Here is a 22,625-nt window from a genome sequence, read left to right on the forward strand (position 1 = left end):
GGATTCCCAAAAGTAGAAAGCATACATAGAACATATTAGCTCTTTTATATACAGAGTCACTTCACAGTTTAATGTGTGCAGACAGTTCTGAGGTGGAATGAATGAGCTGTTTCACAGCCCTACACAAAGATTTAGGTCAAAGGAATACCCTTTTTCTAAAAAAAAAATTATTGGACCTTTCAAAATGCAGGGCTGCTAAACAAGTAGTTAAAAAAAAAAGAGGAAAAATGTGCAAAGGATGTTCAGAACATCAGCATTCACCATAACCACCTCTGGAGGGCATGCCACTTACAGATCGGTAGCATATTCAGGAAGGTGACTGGGTAAGCGGGTGAGTTTTTGGTTGGAACAGTCTACAATTGTTCCTTCGCAGCGACACTTTTCAGGACAGACAAGGTCCATGAAGCACTCCCCGGTGAACTTACTTCTGTAATCCTCTGAACCTGCAGGGAAATGGAAATGTATCCAGGTAAACAGCCTGATAATTAACAATCACAGAAATAAGAGATTGAAAGGAGACCCCTCAGTTCCTTGTCCTTCATCTCCATTCACTCCCCGCAGTCTCCCCTAGCCAGTGCAGAGCTGCTCCCTACATTACATTCCAAGGTGTTTTGTCCAGCTCTCTTTTCAAATGACTCAAGAGGATGGGCTCCTGCCTCTTTCCTTCTTCCCTTGGGAGATTATTTCATAGTTTTATAGGCCTCCCTGTTAAAACATCTTTTTCTTAATCTTGTCTAATTATCCCTTTGGGGTCCATCCACAGGCCTGCACACATATAGCCTCGCTGCAGTCAGGTTTGCCCATGTGCACTTCACTCTTGCATCAGGGCAGAGGATCTAATGGTATCAGCAAAAAAGATGGTGTGTTCAAGTGAAGCAGTCATTTGAAACATGGGTGTTCAGAAAGGATTCTTTTACTAGCTATTAACCTAGCATAAGCGAGCCTAGTAACTTTGCAACAATTAGATATCTTGACTAACTACATGAAACAAAAAGCAGTTGAAAATAACAGCAGTTTAAATCATGTTCATTTCAATCAAGGTAAGCACAGACTGAACTTAGAGAGAATCACTCTCTAACATGCCATTATATTGTAATTGCCAAACCTCTTTGACAAGGCTTTTGACCCATTCTAACGAAATGCTTTTCCAATTAGGTTCAATGAACTACTCCGTACTTTTCAGCTTTTTTTTATTAATAATATGGGGTTTGAAACTTGATCTCTCTGCTTCTGGAGCCAAAAGTATTAACAAATGTGTATGTAAATCCAAGGGTTGCCAGGACAGATCTAGTCATGCAATACTTGCCTGCTCACTTCATATTTCATTATGGAACCATCAAAAACTTCTTTGGAAACATTTGTTATGCTCAAATGATCATAACAACCAAAACCATATTTTAACTTGTCCAGGGCCCTCAAAAGCCAATTGTAATTGTAAAAGGTCTTTGTCACTGCCAAAAAACACTTAGTTGAAAAGCACTAATTCAAACAGGCAATACCTTTTTCAGAGTGATTTGAACAAGCTCATTTTTAAAGAACTCTGGAAAAAAAAAAAAAAAACAACTAAAACCCAAGTTGAAATTTGCCTTCTGAGAGTTGATGTCATTTTTATTCTAGTTTCCCTGTCGAGGCTGATAAAAACACCACTACTTGTTGTATGATTGCTAACCAGAAGAAGAAATGATCATCCAATAGCACCATTATGTTATTAATTCCTGTTAGGGGAATCAGGTGAAATCTGGTAGCTCCAAAGTTCTAGCAATTTGATCATCAGACCTGTAGGTTTAAGTCCCATAGATAGACTTGCATTTAATTTATAACACAATGGTTAAAAATACAGTGCAGAAAGGAAAGCAGGTAACACACTGCTTTGCGTAGTACAGATACCAGGGTGATGAATGCTCTGCAAAAAGACAGGTCATCATTCTGTTGAGAAATTAAATTCATTTAAGGTCTGATCTGGCTATTGTTTTTAGCCTGAAGGCAGGGGTGAAAGTAACTTAAAGGACTTAGCAGTACGCCGGAGTCCTGAGCAGGGGCGTGGCCTCAACTGGAAGAGGCGGGGCCTTAAAAGAGTTAAAGGCCCCTGGGCTCCAGCTGGGAGCCCCCAGGCCTTTAAATCACCCCCCAGAGCTACCAGCTGCAGAGGTGGCTGGGAGCCCCAGGGCTCAGGGTGCAATTTAAAGGGCCCCGGGCTCCAGCCACTGCTACCGCAGCAGAGCTCCGGGCCCTTTAAATCACTGCCTGAGTCCGTCTGCCAGAGTCCCAGGGTAGTGGCGGCAGGGCTCGGGCGGTGCTTTAAAGGGCCCAGGGCTCCTGCCTTTAAATTGCCAGCCTGGGGAAGCCGGTCCAGTCCGGCAAGGCGTACCAGACCATACCGGCTTACTTTCACCTTTGCCTGAAGGCACTGGAAACAGACTTTGGAGATATTTAAAACTGAAAACCTTTGTGCTCAACACTTCCTTATTCATTTAAAATCACTTAAAACATTAGGCAGCAATATCCCATTGTATGTTTTAATGTGCTTTAAAAATACCTACTACAAAAATACTTAAATTCTATTGTTTTCTGCAATAACAGCCAACTCTCTCCTGAAAATCCCATAACTGGGGCACAAGTTAAAATGGTGACAGGTAAACACTACTGCATATGATGGAGAACACTCTACATCTGAGAGCATTAGAACCTCAGAATTGTTGTTACACCACTCACACTGAGCAGTCCCCAGGAATTAAGGAGTGACCAGAAACGGGTTTGAGAATATATCAAATTTAACCTCTGAAAAATTCAATTGTCACTTTTATTATAAATCCATTCCTTGAAAGAATAATTGTGAATGCAATAATGTGATAGCGAGTAACTGTTTATTTAGGCATTTTGTCTGCTTTGGACATAATATCCAGTGTCCTGTGGGTAAATGGGAGATGGGTGATGGAATGGAAAACCTACTAAAAAAGGTAGAAAGGAGCATATATTTTTTGAGGGATGTAAACTACTAATTTCTAGACATTTTTCTCAACCTTTTTGGAAAAGCTAATAGAAGGAAATTTACCACATGTGACTTTGCAACTTTCAAATTCCAATTCTCCCGCTGTGTACATCTCTCATACCTATGCTGCATCAACCATTAGAAACCCATCTAGCCAGGGCACCAGTCCACCACCTGCATGCTTGGAACAGGTGAAAACCCTTCAGAGCTCAGCAGGAGAGAGGAAGCAAAGGGTTTAAAAAAAGATTTAAAGACGAGTGATCTGTATAAGCATGGAGTCACAGTGATAAATAACACACACATCCTCCTCAAGTAGTCAAAGTCATCCATTAGGCTGAAAGACAGCAGGGATCAGCTGCCAAAGATTAGATAAAATTTACTATTTGACGAGAGCCTGGAGATCACTTGGACAGGTGGCTGCTCTATTAAGTTATTCCCATCAGGGAAACTAATGTAAAATGCAGCCATCTGCTTGCAGAACTAGTTAAATGTGTATCCCTATCTCTACATGCAATATTTTATCAGCCTATTACCTCAGAGGTTTAGGTGGATATGGTATGACTTAAAAAGCACAGTTAGAGATCATGTGTAAATACTACTTCGTCTATTCTAAAAATTAACCTTAGTGAACCATGGAGAAGAGCTATAGAAGCAGTGCAAAAGACTTCAGCAGTCTCTCGTTGGAGTCTGTTTTTGAAGTTTTTTTGTCAGCCACACTATCAGAGGCTTGTTCACCTGCGCATCTACCAATGTGATATATGCCATCATGTGCCAGCAATGCCCCTCTGCCATGTATATTGGCCAAACTGGACAGTCTCTACGTAAAAGAATAAATGGACACAAATCAGACGTCAAGAATTATAACATTCAAAAACCAGAGAACACTTCAATCACTTTGGTCACTCGATTACAGACCTAAAAATTGCAATTCTTCAACAAAAAAACTTCAGAAACAGACTCCAACGAGAGACTGCTGAATTGGAATTAATTTGCAAACTGGATACAATTAACTTAAGCTTGAATAAAGACTGGGAGTGGATGGATCATTACACAAAGTAAAACTATTTCCCCATGTTTATTCCACCCCCCTCACCCTCTCAGACATTCTTGTCAACTGCTGGAAATGGCCCACCTTGATTATCACTACAAAAGGTTTTTTCCCCCCCCGGCTCTCCTGCTGGTAATAGCTCACCTTAAGTGATCACTGTCGTTACAGTGTGTATGGTAACACCCATTGTTTCATGTTCTCTATGTATATAAATCTCCCCACTGTATTTTCCACTGAATGCATCCAATGAAGTCAGCTGTAGCTCAAGAAACTTATGCTCAAATAAATTTGTTAGTCTCTAAGGTGCCACACGTACTCCTTTTCTTTTTACAAGAATTAAGTTGTCTCTAAAAAGGAGTTGCCAAAGATGGTAACTGGGGAACTGCATTAAACTGAATTGCCCGTTACTGTTACAGAATTTTTACCTAATAAGCTCAAAAGCACTGTTACAACAAGCAGCTGATAAAGCAATAAAATGTCCTAAGGCAGATACAGATTTTTCTCATTTCACAAAAAGGTAAACTGCAACAAAGTTAAGCACAACATTTTCAAGAGAGTCCACTAAATTGGGGTGTCTTTTTTCTGGTCCTCAACTTGAGAAATTAAAGTTCAATGGCCAAGGACTTCTTTTTAAAGGGATTCTTTGTTAAATTCTGAGATGCCAGATACCCAGCAGCTCCCAGTGGGTGCTCAGCACTTCTGGGAAATCAGGCCACATATAAGCACCTGGATGCCATTTTAAGTACTCATTTAGTTAAAATTTTGACATAGGTGTTTCAAATTGACCACCCAAAATTAGTGGACGAAACTGAAAATGTAGTTCTCAGTGCTTTAACGAAAATCAGAGTGGCAGAGAACACAACAAAACCAAACCAGGAATCCTGACACCATTTCTTAAACTAACCACTAGATAACACTATCTTCAGGTTTATTGGAAAAAATAGCCAAGGCCTGGTGATTCACTAGTCTGTGTCAGCAACTCTTGTCAGGCCTGATGTATTCATTGCCCTAACTCACTGTTGTCATAATCTGTATCTAAAAGATGCCATGTAAGGTATCAAAAAAGCTGGTAACATGCGGGCCAAGAAAATAATTATGTGGGGTATGAACAAAGAGTTATAAATATGTGCTAGAATCATGTTCTTACAATGTGTTTGGCAAGCAATGTATAAGCTCAGCCTGCCCTAGACAAAAAAATGTGTATTTGCTTGTCTGACCAGCCTGGTCGTCAGGCAGAGCCAACGAAGGTACATTTACATATACGGTGAACAAAGCTAACAAGCGAGGGAGCAGACAGCATGGTGTCTGTACCCCAACAGGGGAAAGAAACTTTGCCTGGGCTTACTTTTCAAAGAATACATTTCAAAGGTTTATTAGACTCTACAAAGAAGGAGCGAGAACCCCATAGTCATCCTTCACCTACGGAGACAAAAAGAACCAGGCGCTTTAGGCCCTGTGATTGGATCCTGGCTAAGGACTAGCCAGCCATGCTGGAGGAACTTCTATGGTGAGAAAATTTTGAACAAAATACTCTAGTTTGTTAAGTTGAGTTCCAGCCTGAATAGCTTATTTTCACATTTGTTTCTGTGTAACCATTTGTATCTCTATTACTTCTACTTGGTATCACTTTATAAACTTGTTTTACTTACTGTGAACCAATTCAGTGCTGAAGGGAAGGTTGTGTTAACCCCAGTTAAGCTAACAGGCTGCTGTGTACTATTTCTTTAAAGGAACAGCAAACTTGTAATGTTTCATGAGTGTTCCAGTGTGAGGGACTGAGCACTACAGGGGAGATAGCTTTGAGGAAACTTGGGGCTGGAAGGGTTGCTGAAATCCCCTACAAAAAGTAACTGGGTGGTGGAAGCCACGACGCGCCCTGAAAGCTTGTCTGCTGGCTGTTGGTGTAAGGGCTATGAGGCACCACAGCATAGCATATAGGACTCCAGAGTTGCAAGGCAGGAGTTGATGGTACCCCTTACTAGCTTGTCGGAACCCCAAAATGTTACAGCATCTCTCAATGTTATTTGATACTAGTGTTTTCAATCCTTACAAATAACTGCTTAGACAATTTAACAGCAGCAAAAATGTTTCTGACGTTAGCACAATTTATCAGTAAAGCTTCTAAACAAAATATAGTGCTACCTTACTACTAAACTTCCATGTAAGGCTCTCAAAGTCCTTTATAAAAGATAGATGTCATTTTCCATATTTTACACAGGAGGAAACGTAGGCAGAGAGTAGTTAAGTGCCTTGCTCAAGGTCACAGTCAAGATCAGATCAAGAAAAAAACTCTGGTATGCTCACTCGCAGTCTTCTGCTCTAACCATCAGAGAATATCACCTTCATGTTAGAAAGTGTTTTCCGTTTCAGTAGACATACAGCTATGGAGACTCTCCTGAAATGTTCTATCAAAGTACTTTCTTTCCAGTTTTAGTTCAGTCCTGAGATTCTGTTAAGTAGTAGACATATAACTACTCATAACATAGCCTCAGCTGTGATTCCAAGGTGTGGTTCATGCAATATAGTTCATGGAATAGCTCTAAAAATAATTACTCAAATGATGATATCTCTAGCTAATTAAATTAACATGATTTTTGATCTTGCTAGAAATATCACTGAAGCAAGAGCCAAACATAATTCATCAACAAGATGTCCAATGTATTCACTTTAATATCAATTAATCAAATGAGTTATTTAGGGACAGTTATTCGGCATGCAGGCCCTTTGAAAAACCACTTTGAAACACTACTGTTCACTGGGGCTATCACCCCTGAAACCTGGAGTCAGCTGCTCAGCTGTAGGTGGGTCTATTTATAACAAATAACCATTTTCACTTTTCTTGTGAGAATGAGGGAATCTCTCACCTTTTGATGCGTCTGAAAACAGCAGAAGTATCCCAGCATGCCATGCGGCAGGAAAGTATGCAGCCTTCCATGGTGCTTGACAGAACCATGTTCAATTTGTATTGTTCTACCACATGGTTAGATCAAGCACAAAGGAAAACCCCATTAACAGCCAGAGTCAGTGTTAGGCAGCGCCAAAGAGAGAGGAGCGTTGAGAGGAAGCAACATGGAGAAGCACAAGCTGGAGCTTTCACTGAGAGCTGCTGTCCATTTCACCCATGCAAAAAGGAGCTGGAGTACAAGAGGTCATCATTTTATGCTACAATTGCAAGAACACTCTGTACAGAACAATCTGTTAGCATAAGAGAACAGGGACCAGAAGTTTTTAAAGGCAGAACTACTGCAACAGAAAACACTGCCAAAGAATTGCAAATGGCTGCCTCCAGTAGGTATACTCAATAGACTGTACAGGGAGCATGTGGAGCTAGGAAAGCATATAAGATGTCTGATCTATGCTACTATTTACTGGGCCCCCTTACTCGCCTTTGGTGACTCCTTTCAGAAGATACAGTGGAAAAACATACTCAACTTTTTTTGGTTTTTATTATACCATCCACTTAAGAAGCCAGCTTGGAGGTACAAAACGCCAACTTCATATGCCAAAGCACATACTGGTAAATATAGGATTCCAGCCTGCTGGTCAAACTCTGGCTTCAGATGCTCGCACACAACTCACTGAAGTCAATGGGAATTGTGAGTTGGGACCTCAGGGCAGAATATGTCCCCCGAAATGGTCACACACACCAGTGGGAATATTTACAAGAGAGTAATAATAAGCAGCAATAATCATTGCTTAATTCCTGTTTTTTAAAACCACACTTCAAAAGGAGGACATAGCAGAGAACAATTACAGTTTAAAATATAAACAAGTTTATTGCTATTGCTCCTTCTTAGCATAATACCTGTAGTTTTCCATAGGGTAGGCGGTGACCGAAATTTGGCTAAATATTAGTTCTTGTCCACCATGGATCTATACAGTTAACATGGTGAGCTTCCCTCCTTCCCATATCCCAGGCTCACTTCCTTATAACTCACTCCTGTGTTCTTGACATGAGGGGTGGAGCTTTCAAAAGTGCTCAGTGTTAGACTTACTCTCCTCCTCGTGAAATATATGGTAAACTCCCATTGACTTTAGCGGGAGCACAGCTAAGCCAACGATGAGTGCTTTTGAAAGACTCATCTCAAACTTATTTACACAGATGACAGGGAGCAGGATTGAAGAAGGGAAGGCTCTGTGCAGCTGGTAGGATGCTGGTAGGATAGCTAGTATCCAGAGGATAGAGGTCTTTGTCAGGGTGGGCCATTCACTGCAGCGACACAGAACAGCTTAAAAAGTTTTGCAGAGGCGATAGATAAGACAGCTGGGTTAACTACTGGGAACAAAAAATGTAATCGTAAAATCCCTTAATTTTTACAAATTTTGTTTATAATTTCCAGTCCCTGGCTTTTAGATTGGCACAGGGAGGGACTAGATAGGCAGAGCTGGGAAATCTGACACTTTAAACATTTTTTGTTTAAGGATCACTTGAGCCAGAGACATCAATGGTAGAAAAATTAGGCTATTGTAATATTTAATTACCTTTCTTTCATAATTCACACAAAGTTTCATGTGGATTCCACCTCTGGTTTATTTATAATGACTTCTGTCTCAGGGCTCTTGCTGGGGGTTTTGCACAGTCCTAGCTGTGAAGGAAGCAGTCCCCTACTCTTATTTCTCCTCCTGTTTAACCATGCATCCACTGAAGCTCTGGATTTTTGGAATAAAATCCCCGCAGGTGCTCTATTATGCAATGAGCAGACATATTTTCTTATCTACCAAATGCCTTTATTCAATGTATCCAATATTCATCAGAGTCCCTGTAAACAAAAAAAGTAATTTTGATGTGGGTGCACACTTTCAATCGTTGTGGAGCAGGGCATGTAAAAATCACCAGGGCAGAGCTTTGGGAAATATTTGAACAAATCTGTGTCCCTCTGTTGTGTTAATTAAGCATTTCCCTTTTTTTAACTGTCTGCACTAGCCATGAACAAGAGGTAGCAATGTAAAGAGAAAGGAGTCTACCACAACGGCTAGTTCAAGTCCTCCTCAGACACAAGGGGACAGGAAGCTCAAAAGCACCACTACACCTGCTTTGCAGTTACATTTTGGGATTTTTGTTCATGGCAGCTGTGGCAAAACTATGCAGGTAAACAGCCTGTTTTTTGGATAAATGTACAAGGGAAAGCAGGAAAGCTTACTGCTTGTGCTTTGGTCCCAAACACTTTGCTGCTTCATAAAATGAATTTCAGTTTGGGCCCAAAACTCATTCTCCATGAGCCTCTCTATGAACAAAACGTCACTCATATAAATGTTTGCAAAAAGTAATGTTTAAAAAGGGGAAACTGACATGGGAAATTTAAATTTAGTTGCCAATTCACTGAAAAGTTGGCAGACAATTTCCCCTGCCACTGGCCCAGCTCAAGAAGAACGATGTTAAATGTAAGTTACAGCAAAGTAAAATTGTATGATTTACTGTAAAAGGAGATTCCAAACTGTGGTAATCAGAGGTCTGTTATTTCAAAGCAAGGGTTGAATCTGTAGTTTGAAAAGGAGTTGAATATGGTTCACTGTTTTCAGCTCTGTCATTAGATCGCATCTACTCAGCAAACTGTTTAGGTATCAGAACAATCGGACAGAAAATTTATTGATCTATTTCAGGCTCATTGTCACTGCGATTGTTTTATTTACCTGGCTTGTTTTATTTAACATGCCAATCTCTCTCTCATGCTTTTATTTTTTCTATGTAAGTGGCTTTGGGTGCCCATTAAAAGGTGCTAAGTTCAGTGCTCCAGTGAGTGACATTCAATTTAGCACAGAACAAGTGCAACAGAGGCATTGGCACTTATCCCCAAACTGGAGGCACCATCCACTAGGGGTAGCGGGTGACAATCTGTCCATCCCCTTTCTGTCCAGCGTCTCTCTGCATAGACTCCCAACGAGGGTGTTGGCTGGAATTTTTACAGACAGCTGATGAACTGTTGTCTACATTCTGTCAAATGTTCTACTTTCATCAGAAGATCAGGCCTTAAAATAAACATTTAATTGGACACCTTCATATTTTACCCTCTTTTGAGGGCCTATATTCTCTGGCAAACAGGATCACATATTTTAAGATGGACTTGTGCTTCCTTGAGAAAGAAAGCCTACAGTATAGATCAACAAAGCAGAGTAGGAGACCTTTCATATATCCTGGGTTATATATATATAACTCACAGGGTTAGCAAGTGAGAAGCTGGAATGACTGGAAAAAGAAACACATAGAGAGATCTGAATTGCTTCCAAAGCTTTTCTAGAAATGAAATAGTAAGATCAGTGTCAAAGTTAAATCAACTGTCTTTTTCAACTGGAATATTTTTGGAGTAAAAGGAAATTAAAAGCACTTATTATTCAATACCAGATCATATTGTTCTCTCTTTCAAAGTGGCTAGATAACAAAGGAGGTAAGATGCATAGTGTCATGTAAACCTAAGCTTGCAAATGCAGTTACGTTACGCAAAGACTTCATACCGATAAATATGATCAAATCCAAGATTCAATTTGCTCATTTCTCTTCTCCAACAACATTCTGTTCAAACAGACTTATTTAGCTATACTCTTACAGCAAACACTCACTTGGACAAACTTTTGATTCCCTTTCCCCTCTGCTTTCCTCCCAGCAAACCCGGTGATGAGCAACAATAAGCAACATTCTAGCTTCACTATGCTCTAACACCTCTGGGGGCATTTTCAGGTGAGCTTTTATCTATCTCTTTCAAAAAAGAGGTCAGGAGACATAAAATGTAATTGACCTTAAAAACCAAAACAAAATAAAAAAAATGTTACTTTTCAGCTGCTCAGATCACATGGCACTATTTCATATGTCTCTCCCTGGTTCAGCTCAAGCAAAACTCTTGGAAGCAGAAGTGCTGGGAGCTTGGCCTCAAGCAAGTTTTTCTGCAAATGCAACTAGGCTTCAGAGAAGTCTATTCAGTTCCAGATAATCCCCACTACTGTCAAGTATAGTATGGGCTAACATAACAGCTGTCAGGTTTCAGTCTACACCTTCAGCTAGGAGCTGCTGGAGGCCAGCAGGATAAGAGCAGACTCAACAGCAAATCCCTGACCAGGTGTTACTGCAATACTGTAACTAGGCAGATTAGGGCATAGGGATATCTGCATTTATTAAAAGAGACAGGGCTGAATACTACAGACAGGAATATGAACAGGAATATAGTATGCGAATGATGGTCTTTGCTTAAGAAAATGAGAAGAATTTGGAAAGGAAGCATCATAGTGATTTGCAAGTTATAGGAACCACTACTAGCATTTAAATAAGATATTTCATATAGAAAACAGCTGATTACACTCACTTAACTTGCATAAGTTTTAAACATTTAAAGGAATAATAATAATATTTTGCATCTTTCATCTAAAGATTTCAAATAATGTAAACAATACATGCATACAACTCCACCGCAGATATGGAATAATTATAACCACTTACTCTAGGGAAACCAAGGCACAGAAAAATTAAGCGGCTTGCCCAAGGTGTATTAGTAAGCAGGCAACACAAGTGGAAAAAGTTTAATTACCAGGCTCTAACTAAATAGCCCTATCTCTTCATTCATGGAGTTCTCTATGTAAGGTCCAATCCTGAGGCCATGAGATTTTTGCTTCAGTTAATGCAGTGTGCACCTCAGCCTTGGGCCGACAATGTAGAGGGGCGAAGTTTCAGTCCGGTGTACGGGAAAGGCCATCACGATCACAAATAATTGGGGGTGGGGGGGGGGACTACGCTCTAGTCGGGAGCTCCAGTTCAAGCAGTTTGAACATGTTCACCACCAAAACAGTTGCCTAGAACCCAAATGCAAATACAAAGACAGGGAAAGACAAATTACAGGTTCCATGAACAGCTTTTATTAGATGCCTTTGATGCAGCTATTGATAAACTACATCATTCTCTAGTCTGATGACAAGGGTTATAGAAGAGATATGAAACTGTCCCTGAATGTGCAGGTGCTTATGTCTCCATTTTCAACATTTGTATCAGGGCTGCTGTCTTCTGATTGGATTGAATTACTGAGAGGCAGTGTCTGAAAGAGAGAGATTTGTGTTGGCAGATGGCTCATTGTCCTCCTTAAATAGTTCACCCTGTTTTTGGTTTGTACAGACCTATCTGGTGTTGTAGCAGCTAATTAAATTAGTTAAAAACCACAGGTGCCCAATGCAAGAGGAATTAAGGAGCCAGGTTTAGTTATTAGGGCTTCAAATGGGAAAGAAGTTCATGTTTCTACACTGTAGGAGGGGAAGCTTTTGTGATTTGGCGCTCTTAGAAACAAATATTCTTCAACCATCATCAAAAGCGGGGTGGGGAGAGTTGGGCAGGTAGAACTTCCATCAGTTTTCAAATGCACAAGAAACTGACATTATACAAATAAAGTACACGCACTCGTGTACGCAAACATAGATACACACACTACACAAACAAACTAGGAATCTTGAGTGCAGGGAGAGCTCTGTACAATAGCCATTGAATATAGAGTAATCCAGGATGCTGACATTTCTTGAAGTGATAGTGAGCAACCACAGAGGCAGCAAAACCTAGTACTGGATCCTTTTTATTGCCCTAAAGACTGGTGCTGCTTTACAAAACAAAGCTTAACTTAGTCAAAAGCTACCAAGCAGAAGAACTTTCTTTTTTTTCCTACTGAGGATGAGATCCTCCAGTGACCTAGAACTGACATGTCCCACTGAAGCAGCAGTCTGTGTAAGCTCAAAAGCTTGTCTTTTTCACCCACAGAAGTTTGCCCAATAAAAGATATTACCGCACCCATATTGTCTCTCTAATGTCCACTGTGCTGAGAGTGAGCAGATGCTGCTGAGGAAGGAAAATCCTATCATGCTCTTGTATTGCTGCTACTGAAAATGACACAACATTCCCCCTTTATGAGCATATTGGTGGAAGCTTGCATTGAATCTCCTTCCTTGACAGACTCATAACCCTGTGAAGATGTGGCTGCTCCATCATCATCAGGTACATGGTAGTAAAATCTTGCACCACTGGGCTGGGAGAGGAGCTGAGGGAGCTGCCTTGATGATGGAACAGTCCACAAGGAGAATACAATTTACCTTTGCAAATACTAGCATGAAGCCATAGGGAGGGAATGAAGGAGGAAGAAAGTACCTACTCAAGAAAAAAGCCTCCAGAAATTAATCACTGTCTTGTATGAAGCTTATTGTTTTACTTATCAAAGCCTGAGCCTATGCTCTTCCATCTAACCACATATCTCCAAATTCTGTCCTGACACCACTCCTAGATACAGAGCTGACGTCTCAAACTCCACTGAGCAAAATGTCTCATCTTTCCTCCCAGGCCCTTTTTTCCCACAACTCCATTGTCTTCCCCTCTCACCCCAAGATGACTTCTGAGTCACCTCCGGAGTCCACTTTTTACCCCCCTCTCTCCTACTCCACATACCATGCCTTTTCTCATTCAAATCCCTCCTGAAAAGACACTTTTGTGAAACCTTGGAGAATCCAAAGGAAGAAGAAAAATATCTGCACTGCTGGGGGGTTGGGCTTTGTGGACTTTCTGGGATGGAACTCCATGACATGGAGCCCATTTCTTCCCCTGTTGCTATAATGCTAAGTACACCGAAGGTGAACTAATTGTGGGTCTGATACTGAGAAGGGCTGGGCACATGCATCTCCCACAGATTTCAACAGAGCTTGGCATCCTCCACACCACTCAAGTTCAAGAACCACACCAGGGTATTAAAACAGGGTTGCTGTCCCGCCTCCCCTTGAAAATTATTAATACATTTACTACTTTTTTGACTGAAATACATGCTTATTTCAGGCATATTTACGTTGGAATTTATTAAGGGGCTAACACAAATAAAATGAAAATACCAGTAGCCCTAGATGAGAAATTAATTTTGTGATCTCTGAGCAGGAAGGTGTAAGCTGTAGATTTGCAACAGAAACTATTTTCCCATTCCTTCACTGAGCAACAGATGCAAGAATCAGCTGAGAAGGATCCCTGAGTCAGCAAAGATAGACATCACTAAGTATTCTCATCACAGCAGTACTGTGCAGGACTGTCCCTAAGGAAAGAGATGCATTGCACACCTCTGTTTTTGCTTTAAATACATAATGATCCCACACTTCACATCTCTGTCCGAAGACATGTTGTGGCAAAGCCCAGAAAAGTTCGAGGTATGCCTTTTTATGGGTGTTTGATATTATTGAATTAATCAGCTAGGCTGGAACAGATGGACTGAGAACATGATGGACTGAAGAAAGGACACAACAGAGGAATCCAGACAAAACATTACTCTCAGCACCATTAGGTGAATTGCTGTCCCTTCTCAACTCTGATCCTCCAAAAACTGTATCAGATGGTCTCAGCTTTTTTTCAATGGCCTGTACCACTGCATAGGATGGGTGTATACACACACACATGTAACACATTTTGATTATTGCTTTGCCCTATTAATAGAGTGAAACAAAAATGACAGATTGGGATAGATTTAGAGACATTTACTTCTTCATAGTGTTCTTTATTTTGTAAATATCCATGACTTCTCCATTCTCATTCCAAGTTTCTTTAAAGGCGAATATTGATGGTGAGTTACTGTGCTACAGGGATGGGCCTAAACAAAGTCCCTGGATCAAACATCCCATAATTTAATAATTTAAGATTTGGCTCTAAACTGCATGACTTGAGCCTGCAACTCAAATTACTGAAAGGCTTTAAGCCCTGCCTACAAGACTGATTGCAAAGGAAGTTATCCTTCTTTTATTTTATCAGTAAAGGGCAGTTTATCTGAGAATACTGTTTGCTGAGACACACAATACAGCATGTCTTGTTCTGGGCTGCTGCCATTCATTCTCATGCTACCTCAGTCTATAGTGCCATCCATCTTTTATTGTCAGGAGCACAATTAATCACAATGTTTTTTCGAGGGTGGGGGGAAGGGGAGAGGACAAAAATGATAGTAATTTTTATAGAAAATACTGAAAAGTATTTCATCAATGACAGTCATTTTTCTTCTCAATACATAGCAGTAGATTTTCTTACACTGAAATTCTGCCTGTTCCTACAGCATGTCACAAGTACAGTAAATCTGAAACCTATGCTACCAGTACAACACACACATGAATAAACAGAGTCTGCTAAATTAGGCTGCATCAGGCGATATCCCTTTGTTGACATCTGGTCCGGAAGATGAAAAAGAGCTAATAGTACAGTTTATGAGGTGCTGGGGATGAGGAAGAGCTGTATATACTACTTTTCAGATTATTTTCATCATTATCAACTAATTACACATACTGTAAACAACAGAAGTTGTGGACCACACCCTGAGGTCAGTTTTGATTCATTCCTTCCTAAGGACAAAAATGCACTGACTGCAATGGCAGCTTTGCGTGAATGAATAAAAATTAAAGTAAGAGTTTCTGGGTTGGATCTGCAGAAATTAGTTATGGATGGTAAAGCCCGGCTAATTCATATGGTCTATTTCTGCCTGTTTCCCTCCGGGGGCACAACTGTTCCTTGCAGTTTATGTAGGACCTAATCCACAAGGTTCTTTTCTCTCTCTCTCCCCTGCGCCTCCCCCTCCACCCTTTTTTTTTTTTTTTTGCTGAGTACTTACTCAGGCAAAGCTCCCATTCAAGCCAGGATTTGGCCCAATGTACATCCAGGTTTCTGCCTTTCCCAAATACACCATTTGGCATATGAATTCATCTGTATCTCCACTGGTTTTCATAGACATTTTATAACCCAGCATTCTTTAAAAATTAAATGTCAAGGATTTTTTAAAAAAAGACAAGCTACAGACTGGGCTCTTTTTTAATCCATAAGGTAATTGGTTTTCTGGAGGACTAACTGAATTTCCCAAATTTAATTTTAAAAGATGCTCCACAGTATCCATTATAGCAAACACTGTCCTGCAGATCTGATTAGCAGGCTCTCTGGACCTGCTTATTTCTGAATTGAAAGTGCAGTACAGCCTGGATAAATGAATTACCTGAGCAGCGGAACTTCTTGCTCTTGATCTGGCTGATTCGTTTGTTGGCAAGGCGACGTGGACTGCTGCATCGAGCGCCGCTGGTTTCTATCGGATTATCCTGCAGGTAATCAGCCAGCCACTTCAAATGGCAGTCACACACAAATGGATTCTGAGCTAAATGTCTGCAAGAGGGATGGGATGTTTAATCAGAAATGACCTGTGACTCTGTACTCCATCATTGTTTTTCACAAACGCAAACCTGAAGAGTAAAGTAATTGAATAAGCTCCCAAAAACTCAGGCCTGGCGGAAGCCACATGGAGCTGCACATGAATGGGAAAATTCTGTGAGCTATCGTATTTCGTAGCTCATTAAGCCTGCTGCAAGTCCTTTCATGGAGGAAGCAAAAATTAATACAGCAAAGCCTGATTTAAAGGATTCAGATCTTCTGTCTACAAAGGCCAGTGTTTTCACTTGCGAGCCTGACATGATGTATTGTAATAGAAACACATCTTTTTAGAAACACCTGATTTGAGAGAACATTTTGTGCCCTGGTTTCAAAAGAAGGTTTATTGACAAGCTCAGCTTCCTAGGGATAAAAATCTGGATAAATAAAGGAGAACACCTTGGATCAGTGGGCAAAGCCACAAATGAGCCAGAGGCCTTCACTCAAGAGTGAAATTAATGTTTGCATATCCTGTTCAGGGCTAATAGAGTTTTTTTGCATTGATTTCGATCTGAAATTTTAACTTTTCAGAATAGACAGCTGATGCAAACTAGGGCCTGACTAATATAATTCAGCAAAAGCCTGTGTGAAATACACCAGTCTAGTTGGCAAGGTATTTCACCAGACACTCAAATGCGGTGATAAAGTTCCTCTGGATTATCTACAAATATTTCAGGTAGAGGCCTCTTCTGCTCCACTTAGGCTCCCAGAGATTAAGACAACAATTATTTCCGCAGTTGTTTTGGTCCTCTTTGTTGGGCTCAGTGAGGTAATAAATACAGAAAGTTTGTCAGGACTCTCTCTGAGCCTGCTTCTGCTCCCATTGAAATCAATGACAAAACTCCTACTGACTTCAAAAGGGAGCCGGATGCAGACCTCAATCATGAAAGGTCCGTTTGTTGGAGAACTGGATATGGAAAGATGTTAACTTGTGTTACGGAGCAGAGGCATAAGGACATATTCCCTAAGAGTTATGGTCCTACTAGTATCTAGGCATATTTTTCTCTCCAGCTCATATTCCATCCACACTACATTTATTTCGTTTCCTTGTCCCAGGTATGGTTAGAGGTTGTAGGTTAATATAATGAAAATAACATGCCACCTGGTTGTGGTGGCAGCACCAGAGAGAGCAGAGTCAAATGAGTGTAAAGAGTGGGGAGAAAAAATGTTCCTTACAGAGGTTACCCAAAGAGGCTAAACACTGTTCCTGCATTGAGCCTGTAAACTAAATCCATTCCAGTACTGGAAGGTCCAAATACCAAACTAAACAGTATGTGATGGCAGGGATGGGCTGTGCTCAATGCTCTAAAAAAAGGTAGAAACTGGAAATCAGCTACAACACCAAACTACCCACAGAAAAGTGTCTCAATGGGAAGCAATGAGGAAAGCTTGATATACACTCTAAGTAATGGTCCCAAGCTCTGTCTAGAAAAAATATGGAACCCAAGAAGTAACTTTTATAGCTTAACATTTTAAAAATATTGTTTCACTTAGTTTGTTGAATTTCATGAACATCTAGCATTTGCAACAGAGTCATATATACACACACAAACCAAAGCCAGTTATACATCACAGAAATATTTATTTTAATGTTTGCTTGGATTGGTGCACCAGGTGCTGGCCAAATATTTGTGGCAAATTATCTCCATGATCCCAGCCTCTTGAGCTTACTTGTTGCTAAAAACAACAATTGTACGTTTTCTTTTAGGTGAGCAAACATACACAAAATAAATTTACACAATGCAGTGCCTGTCTTGCAGTGTGTGCATGTGCGCGTACAGACACACGCAAAGTTTTGGTCCTTTTTTAAAATGCGTTTGCCAGTCAGACTCTGTGAGAGGAGTATTATTCTTTCTTTGGAAGTTCTCACAGCTTTATGATGAAAAATCTTACCCTGTAAAATATCAGGTTTGGTGTATCCTTATGTATCCAAGAAAAATAATGGGTTTCTGACCCCTCTCTTAGTCCTAATGCCTTAATATCGTCTCACACTAAGACTCAGAGAAAACATAATAGATCCATGGATTTTTTAAAAAATTAATATTTTACCTGGCCCAAATGAACAACAACTTACAGTGATACACATTTACCCCACATGCCTGGAACGTCAATTAAAATATAGCTTCAGCTCTTATGAACTATGCAGCAGGGCTCAACATCCAGTAGGGATAAATAACAAATACATAGGCTCACAGAAAAACATTATGCAAATATTTTAAAATATATGAAGTCTGCTGTGCATATAACCTACATAAAGTCAAATGCACATGCCCAGTATCCTCCCTATTTAAAACCACTGAATGTCCCTGAATGAAATAATTATATTCATTAATAAATTTATGATATTTATAAGACCTCTGGAAAAGAGGCAGAACCTTGTAGAATTTGGCAGTGCTGAATTATTCTATACTTTTCTTTCATGTTTTTCTTTTATTTCTGACAAAAATGGGAAGCTACTGGCCTTGGGTTTCTTCAATACTGTCTTAATGCCAGATGCAAAGGCAGTGCAAAGATAGGGAACATCTTTGGAGAAAAGGGAAGAGCTGTCAGTTGTAGCATGTCTGGGTACTCACAGAGTCTGGATTGATTGGAGAGGTGCAAAGAGCCCCTTGCTGATGGTCTGCAGTTTGTTGTCATAAAGAGATAACAGGTTGAGATTATGCAGATCTTGAAACGTGTTTACCCTGAGGCAGTTGATCTTATTGGCATTGAGAAGCCTGAAAGCAGAGGAAAGGTTTATAATTCACTAATATTGTAATTACCAGATAAAGAGAGACTGAACTTTGGGGTTAACCTAAAAAAAATGAAACCACTCAAACCAAATCATTCCACATTAAAGGTCCTTGGTCTGCCTGTTACCTTAAAAGCAAAAACCCTACAGTCACCATTAGAGCTATCAATCTGAGGGACATATCAATCTGAGCCACACAGAGATGGCTATAATAGAGTTAGATAAGCAAAAAAAAAAAAAAAAAGTCCTGAAAATATAATTTTTTGCACATAATTTGTACAAGATAATTCCAGACAAACATTGCATAGGGGTCATAGAGACAGTTTTCTCCTTAATAATCCTTACATAATTTACACAAAGAGATGGTCAAACAGTTGCCTTCCCCCACGTAGTGGCTATTGTATGGAAGTCCACTGTAAGAGGCAGACAGGGCACCTCTTTTAACCCACAGTCAGCAGGTGTTTGAACCCTGCTCGAAGCTGCTGAAGTTCTGACCACCTCATTGCGGTAGTTGTGGCTAGTTAGTTCTATCAGAGAGTGACAGCGAGTCTCCTGAGGGACAGGAAACTAGAGCAGTAGGTTCTGGAACAAAAATCTAGGGAGAGCCAGGCTCCCTTGATAGTTATGCGTGATACAGGTTGAGTTACTAATAAAGTCAAAACCCAGGAATGGGGTGAGTTTGAACACTTCACTCAGGGCACGCTGACATGAGGGACACAGACTGGCAGTTCACCATACATAATTGCATACAAAGTATTATTTTAGGAGAATATTCCATTTAGCTTCCATAGATCCTGAGCTATTTACTGCTGGCTTGCGATGACATGCAAAGATAGACCCTTTACATTTAGTGTAGTCCATAGATATCACAAGCAACATGGTTTCTATGATGACAATAAAGAAATAAGAAACAACAAAGTCAATCACACTCCTTTATTACCTTGTACATCCCATCAATTTATGTTCTGTCTATGGGCTGTAAACTCCAAGGGACTATCTATATGTGTGTACTGTACAGTGCCAAGCATATAATCATTGCCAAACAAATACATTAGTAGCATAATAAATAAATGTAGTGTGAACCTTATTTAAGTGTCATTGCTTCTAGTTTCACAGTTTATCCACCAACATTAACTAATTGGAATGATCATGCTGGGGCCAGGCTGTAGCTTTAAGCTACTGGCCACATTAGTGCAGAAGGGTGAGGGAGGCCATGTAGCAGTGGGAGTTTCAGGAAGAATTCTGACCAGCTCAGCCAGGATTTTTCCAGAGGCTTTGGGGAAGACACATCACAATGGGAGTTTCACAACCCTTATGAGATGCAGGTTCACTCATCCCTTTAAGAAAATAGTACAAACAAGCATAGTGCCTGCCTTCTCCACTTCAGTTATGTCAGTCTCCTGTGCAGGTGTGCAAGGGGAATAGTATAGAAGAAGGCATCTCAGTGCCTCTCCCACCTTCACATCTGCACAGAGGACCCATAATAATTCAAATGTAGTCCATTCATCCAGAAAAACAATATAGAATGGATAGCACCAAGGAAAGCTTCCCCCTACCACCCAGTCATGGTCACATCAACTCTGACATGTATAATCTTCATCAGTAATAGGGGAGTGCAGTCTTCATTGCCCATTCAGGCTCAACTTTCAAGTACTACCAACCTGAGCCATACTCAAGACTGTGGCCTACACATGTAAGACCTCACACCAATCTAGACCTCTTCTTTTCTGTGTTCTACTGTAGTTTCTGAAGTGGCTTATGTTTCTTCAGGACCTCTGAAGTGTCTTGACCTAAAGCTTTTCCCTAAAGTTGTTTACCTAAAGAATTCGACAGCATTTTTATTTTTTGAAGGGATGCCTATCTTTGTTGAAATGATTCAGTAAATCTGTCATCAAACCTATATGAAACTGACCTCTCCATTTAACTTCAGTGATTCACCAAAGTTATCCACAAAATCCTTAACTATCTTTGAGCTTTCTGAAACTGATAATGGATTTTCAACAGGCAACAACTTTCTAAAAAGGAAATCTTATTTTAGTTGGTAAGACTGAAACAGTAAGAGTGAAAGGCTGTTGCAATGGGATCTGAACCTGATCGCTGCTTCTGTGTGCTGCCTCAATAATAGTAATAGGGTTGTGTTTGCGGGGAGAAAGGTATCTTTGCTTCCTGAGCAAACTAGCATGAAATCTTAAATAACACTTGAGGGTGTCTTACACAGGAGTATTGTCTCCTGCATGAACTTGCACCTCTAGCCCTAAGGACACTAGGGCACATTCTGTCAGGTAGAAGCGCATGCCAGCTAGGGTAACATCTTGCTATCCTTTTCTCCAACAAAGCATGCCACACAGAGTTTTCTTAATGCTATTCTACCCTTCAACCACAAGAAGTCTTTCATACAAATTAAGGCCACCACTACTCTGTACTCCCCATTTTATTTGTGGGGTGCCCCAGATATTGCACTGAAGTGTTACAATAGTTGTGCTAGTAAATACTCAGTTGTAATACTTGGAAACAGAGGGTCCTTTTCTCAAGGATTTACAGTGTGCAGTTCTTTGACATAATAACGTGTCAGAATACAGTTTCCCTGCTTAACCAAGGGGGAAAAATCAATATTAATTCACCTGGATTTTCTTCATGATGCTGTGCAGCAGGCTACTGGTCTATGATGGGATAAGGTCCAATAGAGGGCAATGAGGGATAAATGTGGGCAGCTCTTGCTTGAACAAACAGCTTACAGCATTTTACAGAACTGAAATCTTGGTCTCAAATAGGGGGCTTACAACAGCACCCTGCCCCCTGGGCAGCTTAAAATGCTGCAACTGGTGATTATGTGGCATGTAATCTAAAATCTTACTGACCCTAGCTGTACTACAGAGTAATTTTCATATTAGGACACTTGAATAATTCCTCCAGTGTATTAGGCATGCTGAAGCTTTGCTTCAACAGCAGGCATGCAGATCATCAGTTAATGACTTGTTCTTATGATTTTCACTGTGTCCAAGACAAAATAATCACCATGACCTCTGAGTTCTCATGCATTACGTGTCTCCCTTTCTCAAACTGATACAGGTCAACACATTATAGAAGACAGCATAAAAAGGGGATAGGTTTTGCGCTGTTCCCCAAACAGGCACTTATGAGCCCTTCAGCTATCACCTCTCTTCTTATCTACTATCCCCACTTACTATTTCCCTATTGTAATGTAACATTCACTAACTGCTGTGTTTCAAGAGGACTGTTCCATGATCATATTACAAACACACTGTTGTACTGACCACAGTGCCCCAAACCATCCTCCAGCTGTCACTTGCTCAGAGCTGGATGATTTGTTTTGGACCCATACACTTGTACTGATGCACCAATGTTGGTCAAAGTGAAGCGCACCATCTGCAAACTGAAAAATGATGCAAGGTCAGCGCTGATGGCATTCCCTTGGCGCTGCTAAAATGCACTATTGGCCTTGTAGGGGAATCACTTCTGGCTGTCTTTTGCCTAGTGTGGAAAACTGGAACTGCTAACCGCCTGGAAGGACAGTATTGTGATCTCATGTTATAAGGGTAAAGGACTGTGCAGCGAATGTAAGACCTACAGGACGATCACCTTGTTGTTCATGCTAGGGAAGATGTTTGCGCATGTTCTGCTTGCGTGTTTGGAGCCCCGGCTGCATCAGAAGCATCGCTCCCAACAGTCAGGGTTT

The 22,625-nt window shown here is 40.6% G+C and overlaps 1 protein-coding gene across 1 annotated transcript in view; it reads right to left on the bottom strand.

Annotated features, from left to right (window-relative positions):
- Nucleotides 1–22,625, bottom strand: part of SLIT3 (slit guidance ligand 3) — an 806,608-nt gene that overhangs the window by 191,102 nt on the left and 592,881 nt on the right. Inside the window, exons 13-15 of the mRNA XM_048861176.2 lie at nt 18,771–18,914; nt 15,992–16,155; nt 293–443 (exon numbers count right to left, since the gene is read on the bottom strand). Of these exons, the coding sequence (XP_048717133.1) occupies nt 293–443; nt 15,992–16,155; nt 18,771–18,914 (459 nt within the window). The remainder of the gene's footprint in view (nt 1–292; nt 444–15,991; nt 16,156–18,770; nt 18,915–22,625) is intronic.

The sequence above is a fragment of the Caretta caretta genome, chromosome 8 (assembly GCF_965140235.1).
Source record: "Caretta caretta isolate rCarCar2 chromosome 8, rCarCar1.hap1, whole genome shotgun sequence".
In the NCBI taxonomy this organism is placed as follows: Eukaryota; Metazoa; Chordata; order Testudines; family Cheloniidae; genus Caretta; species Caretta caretta.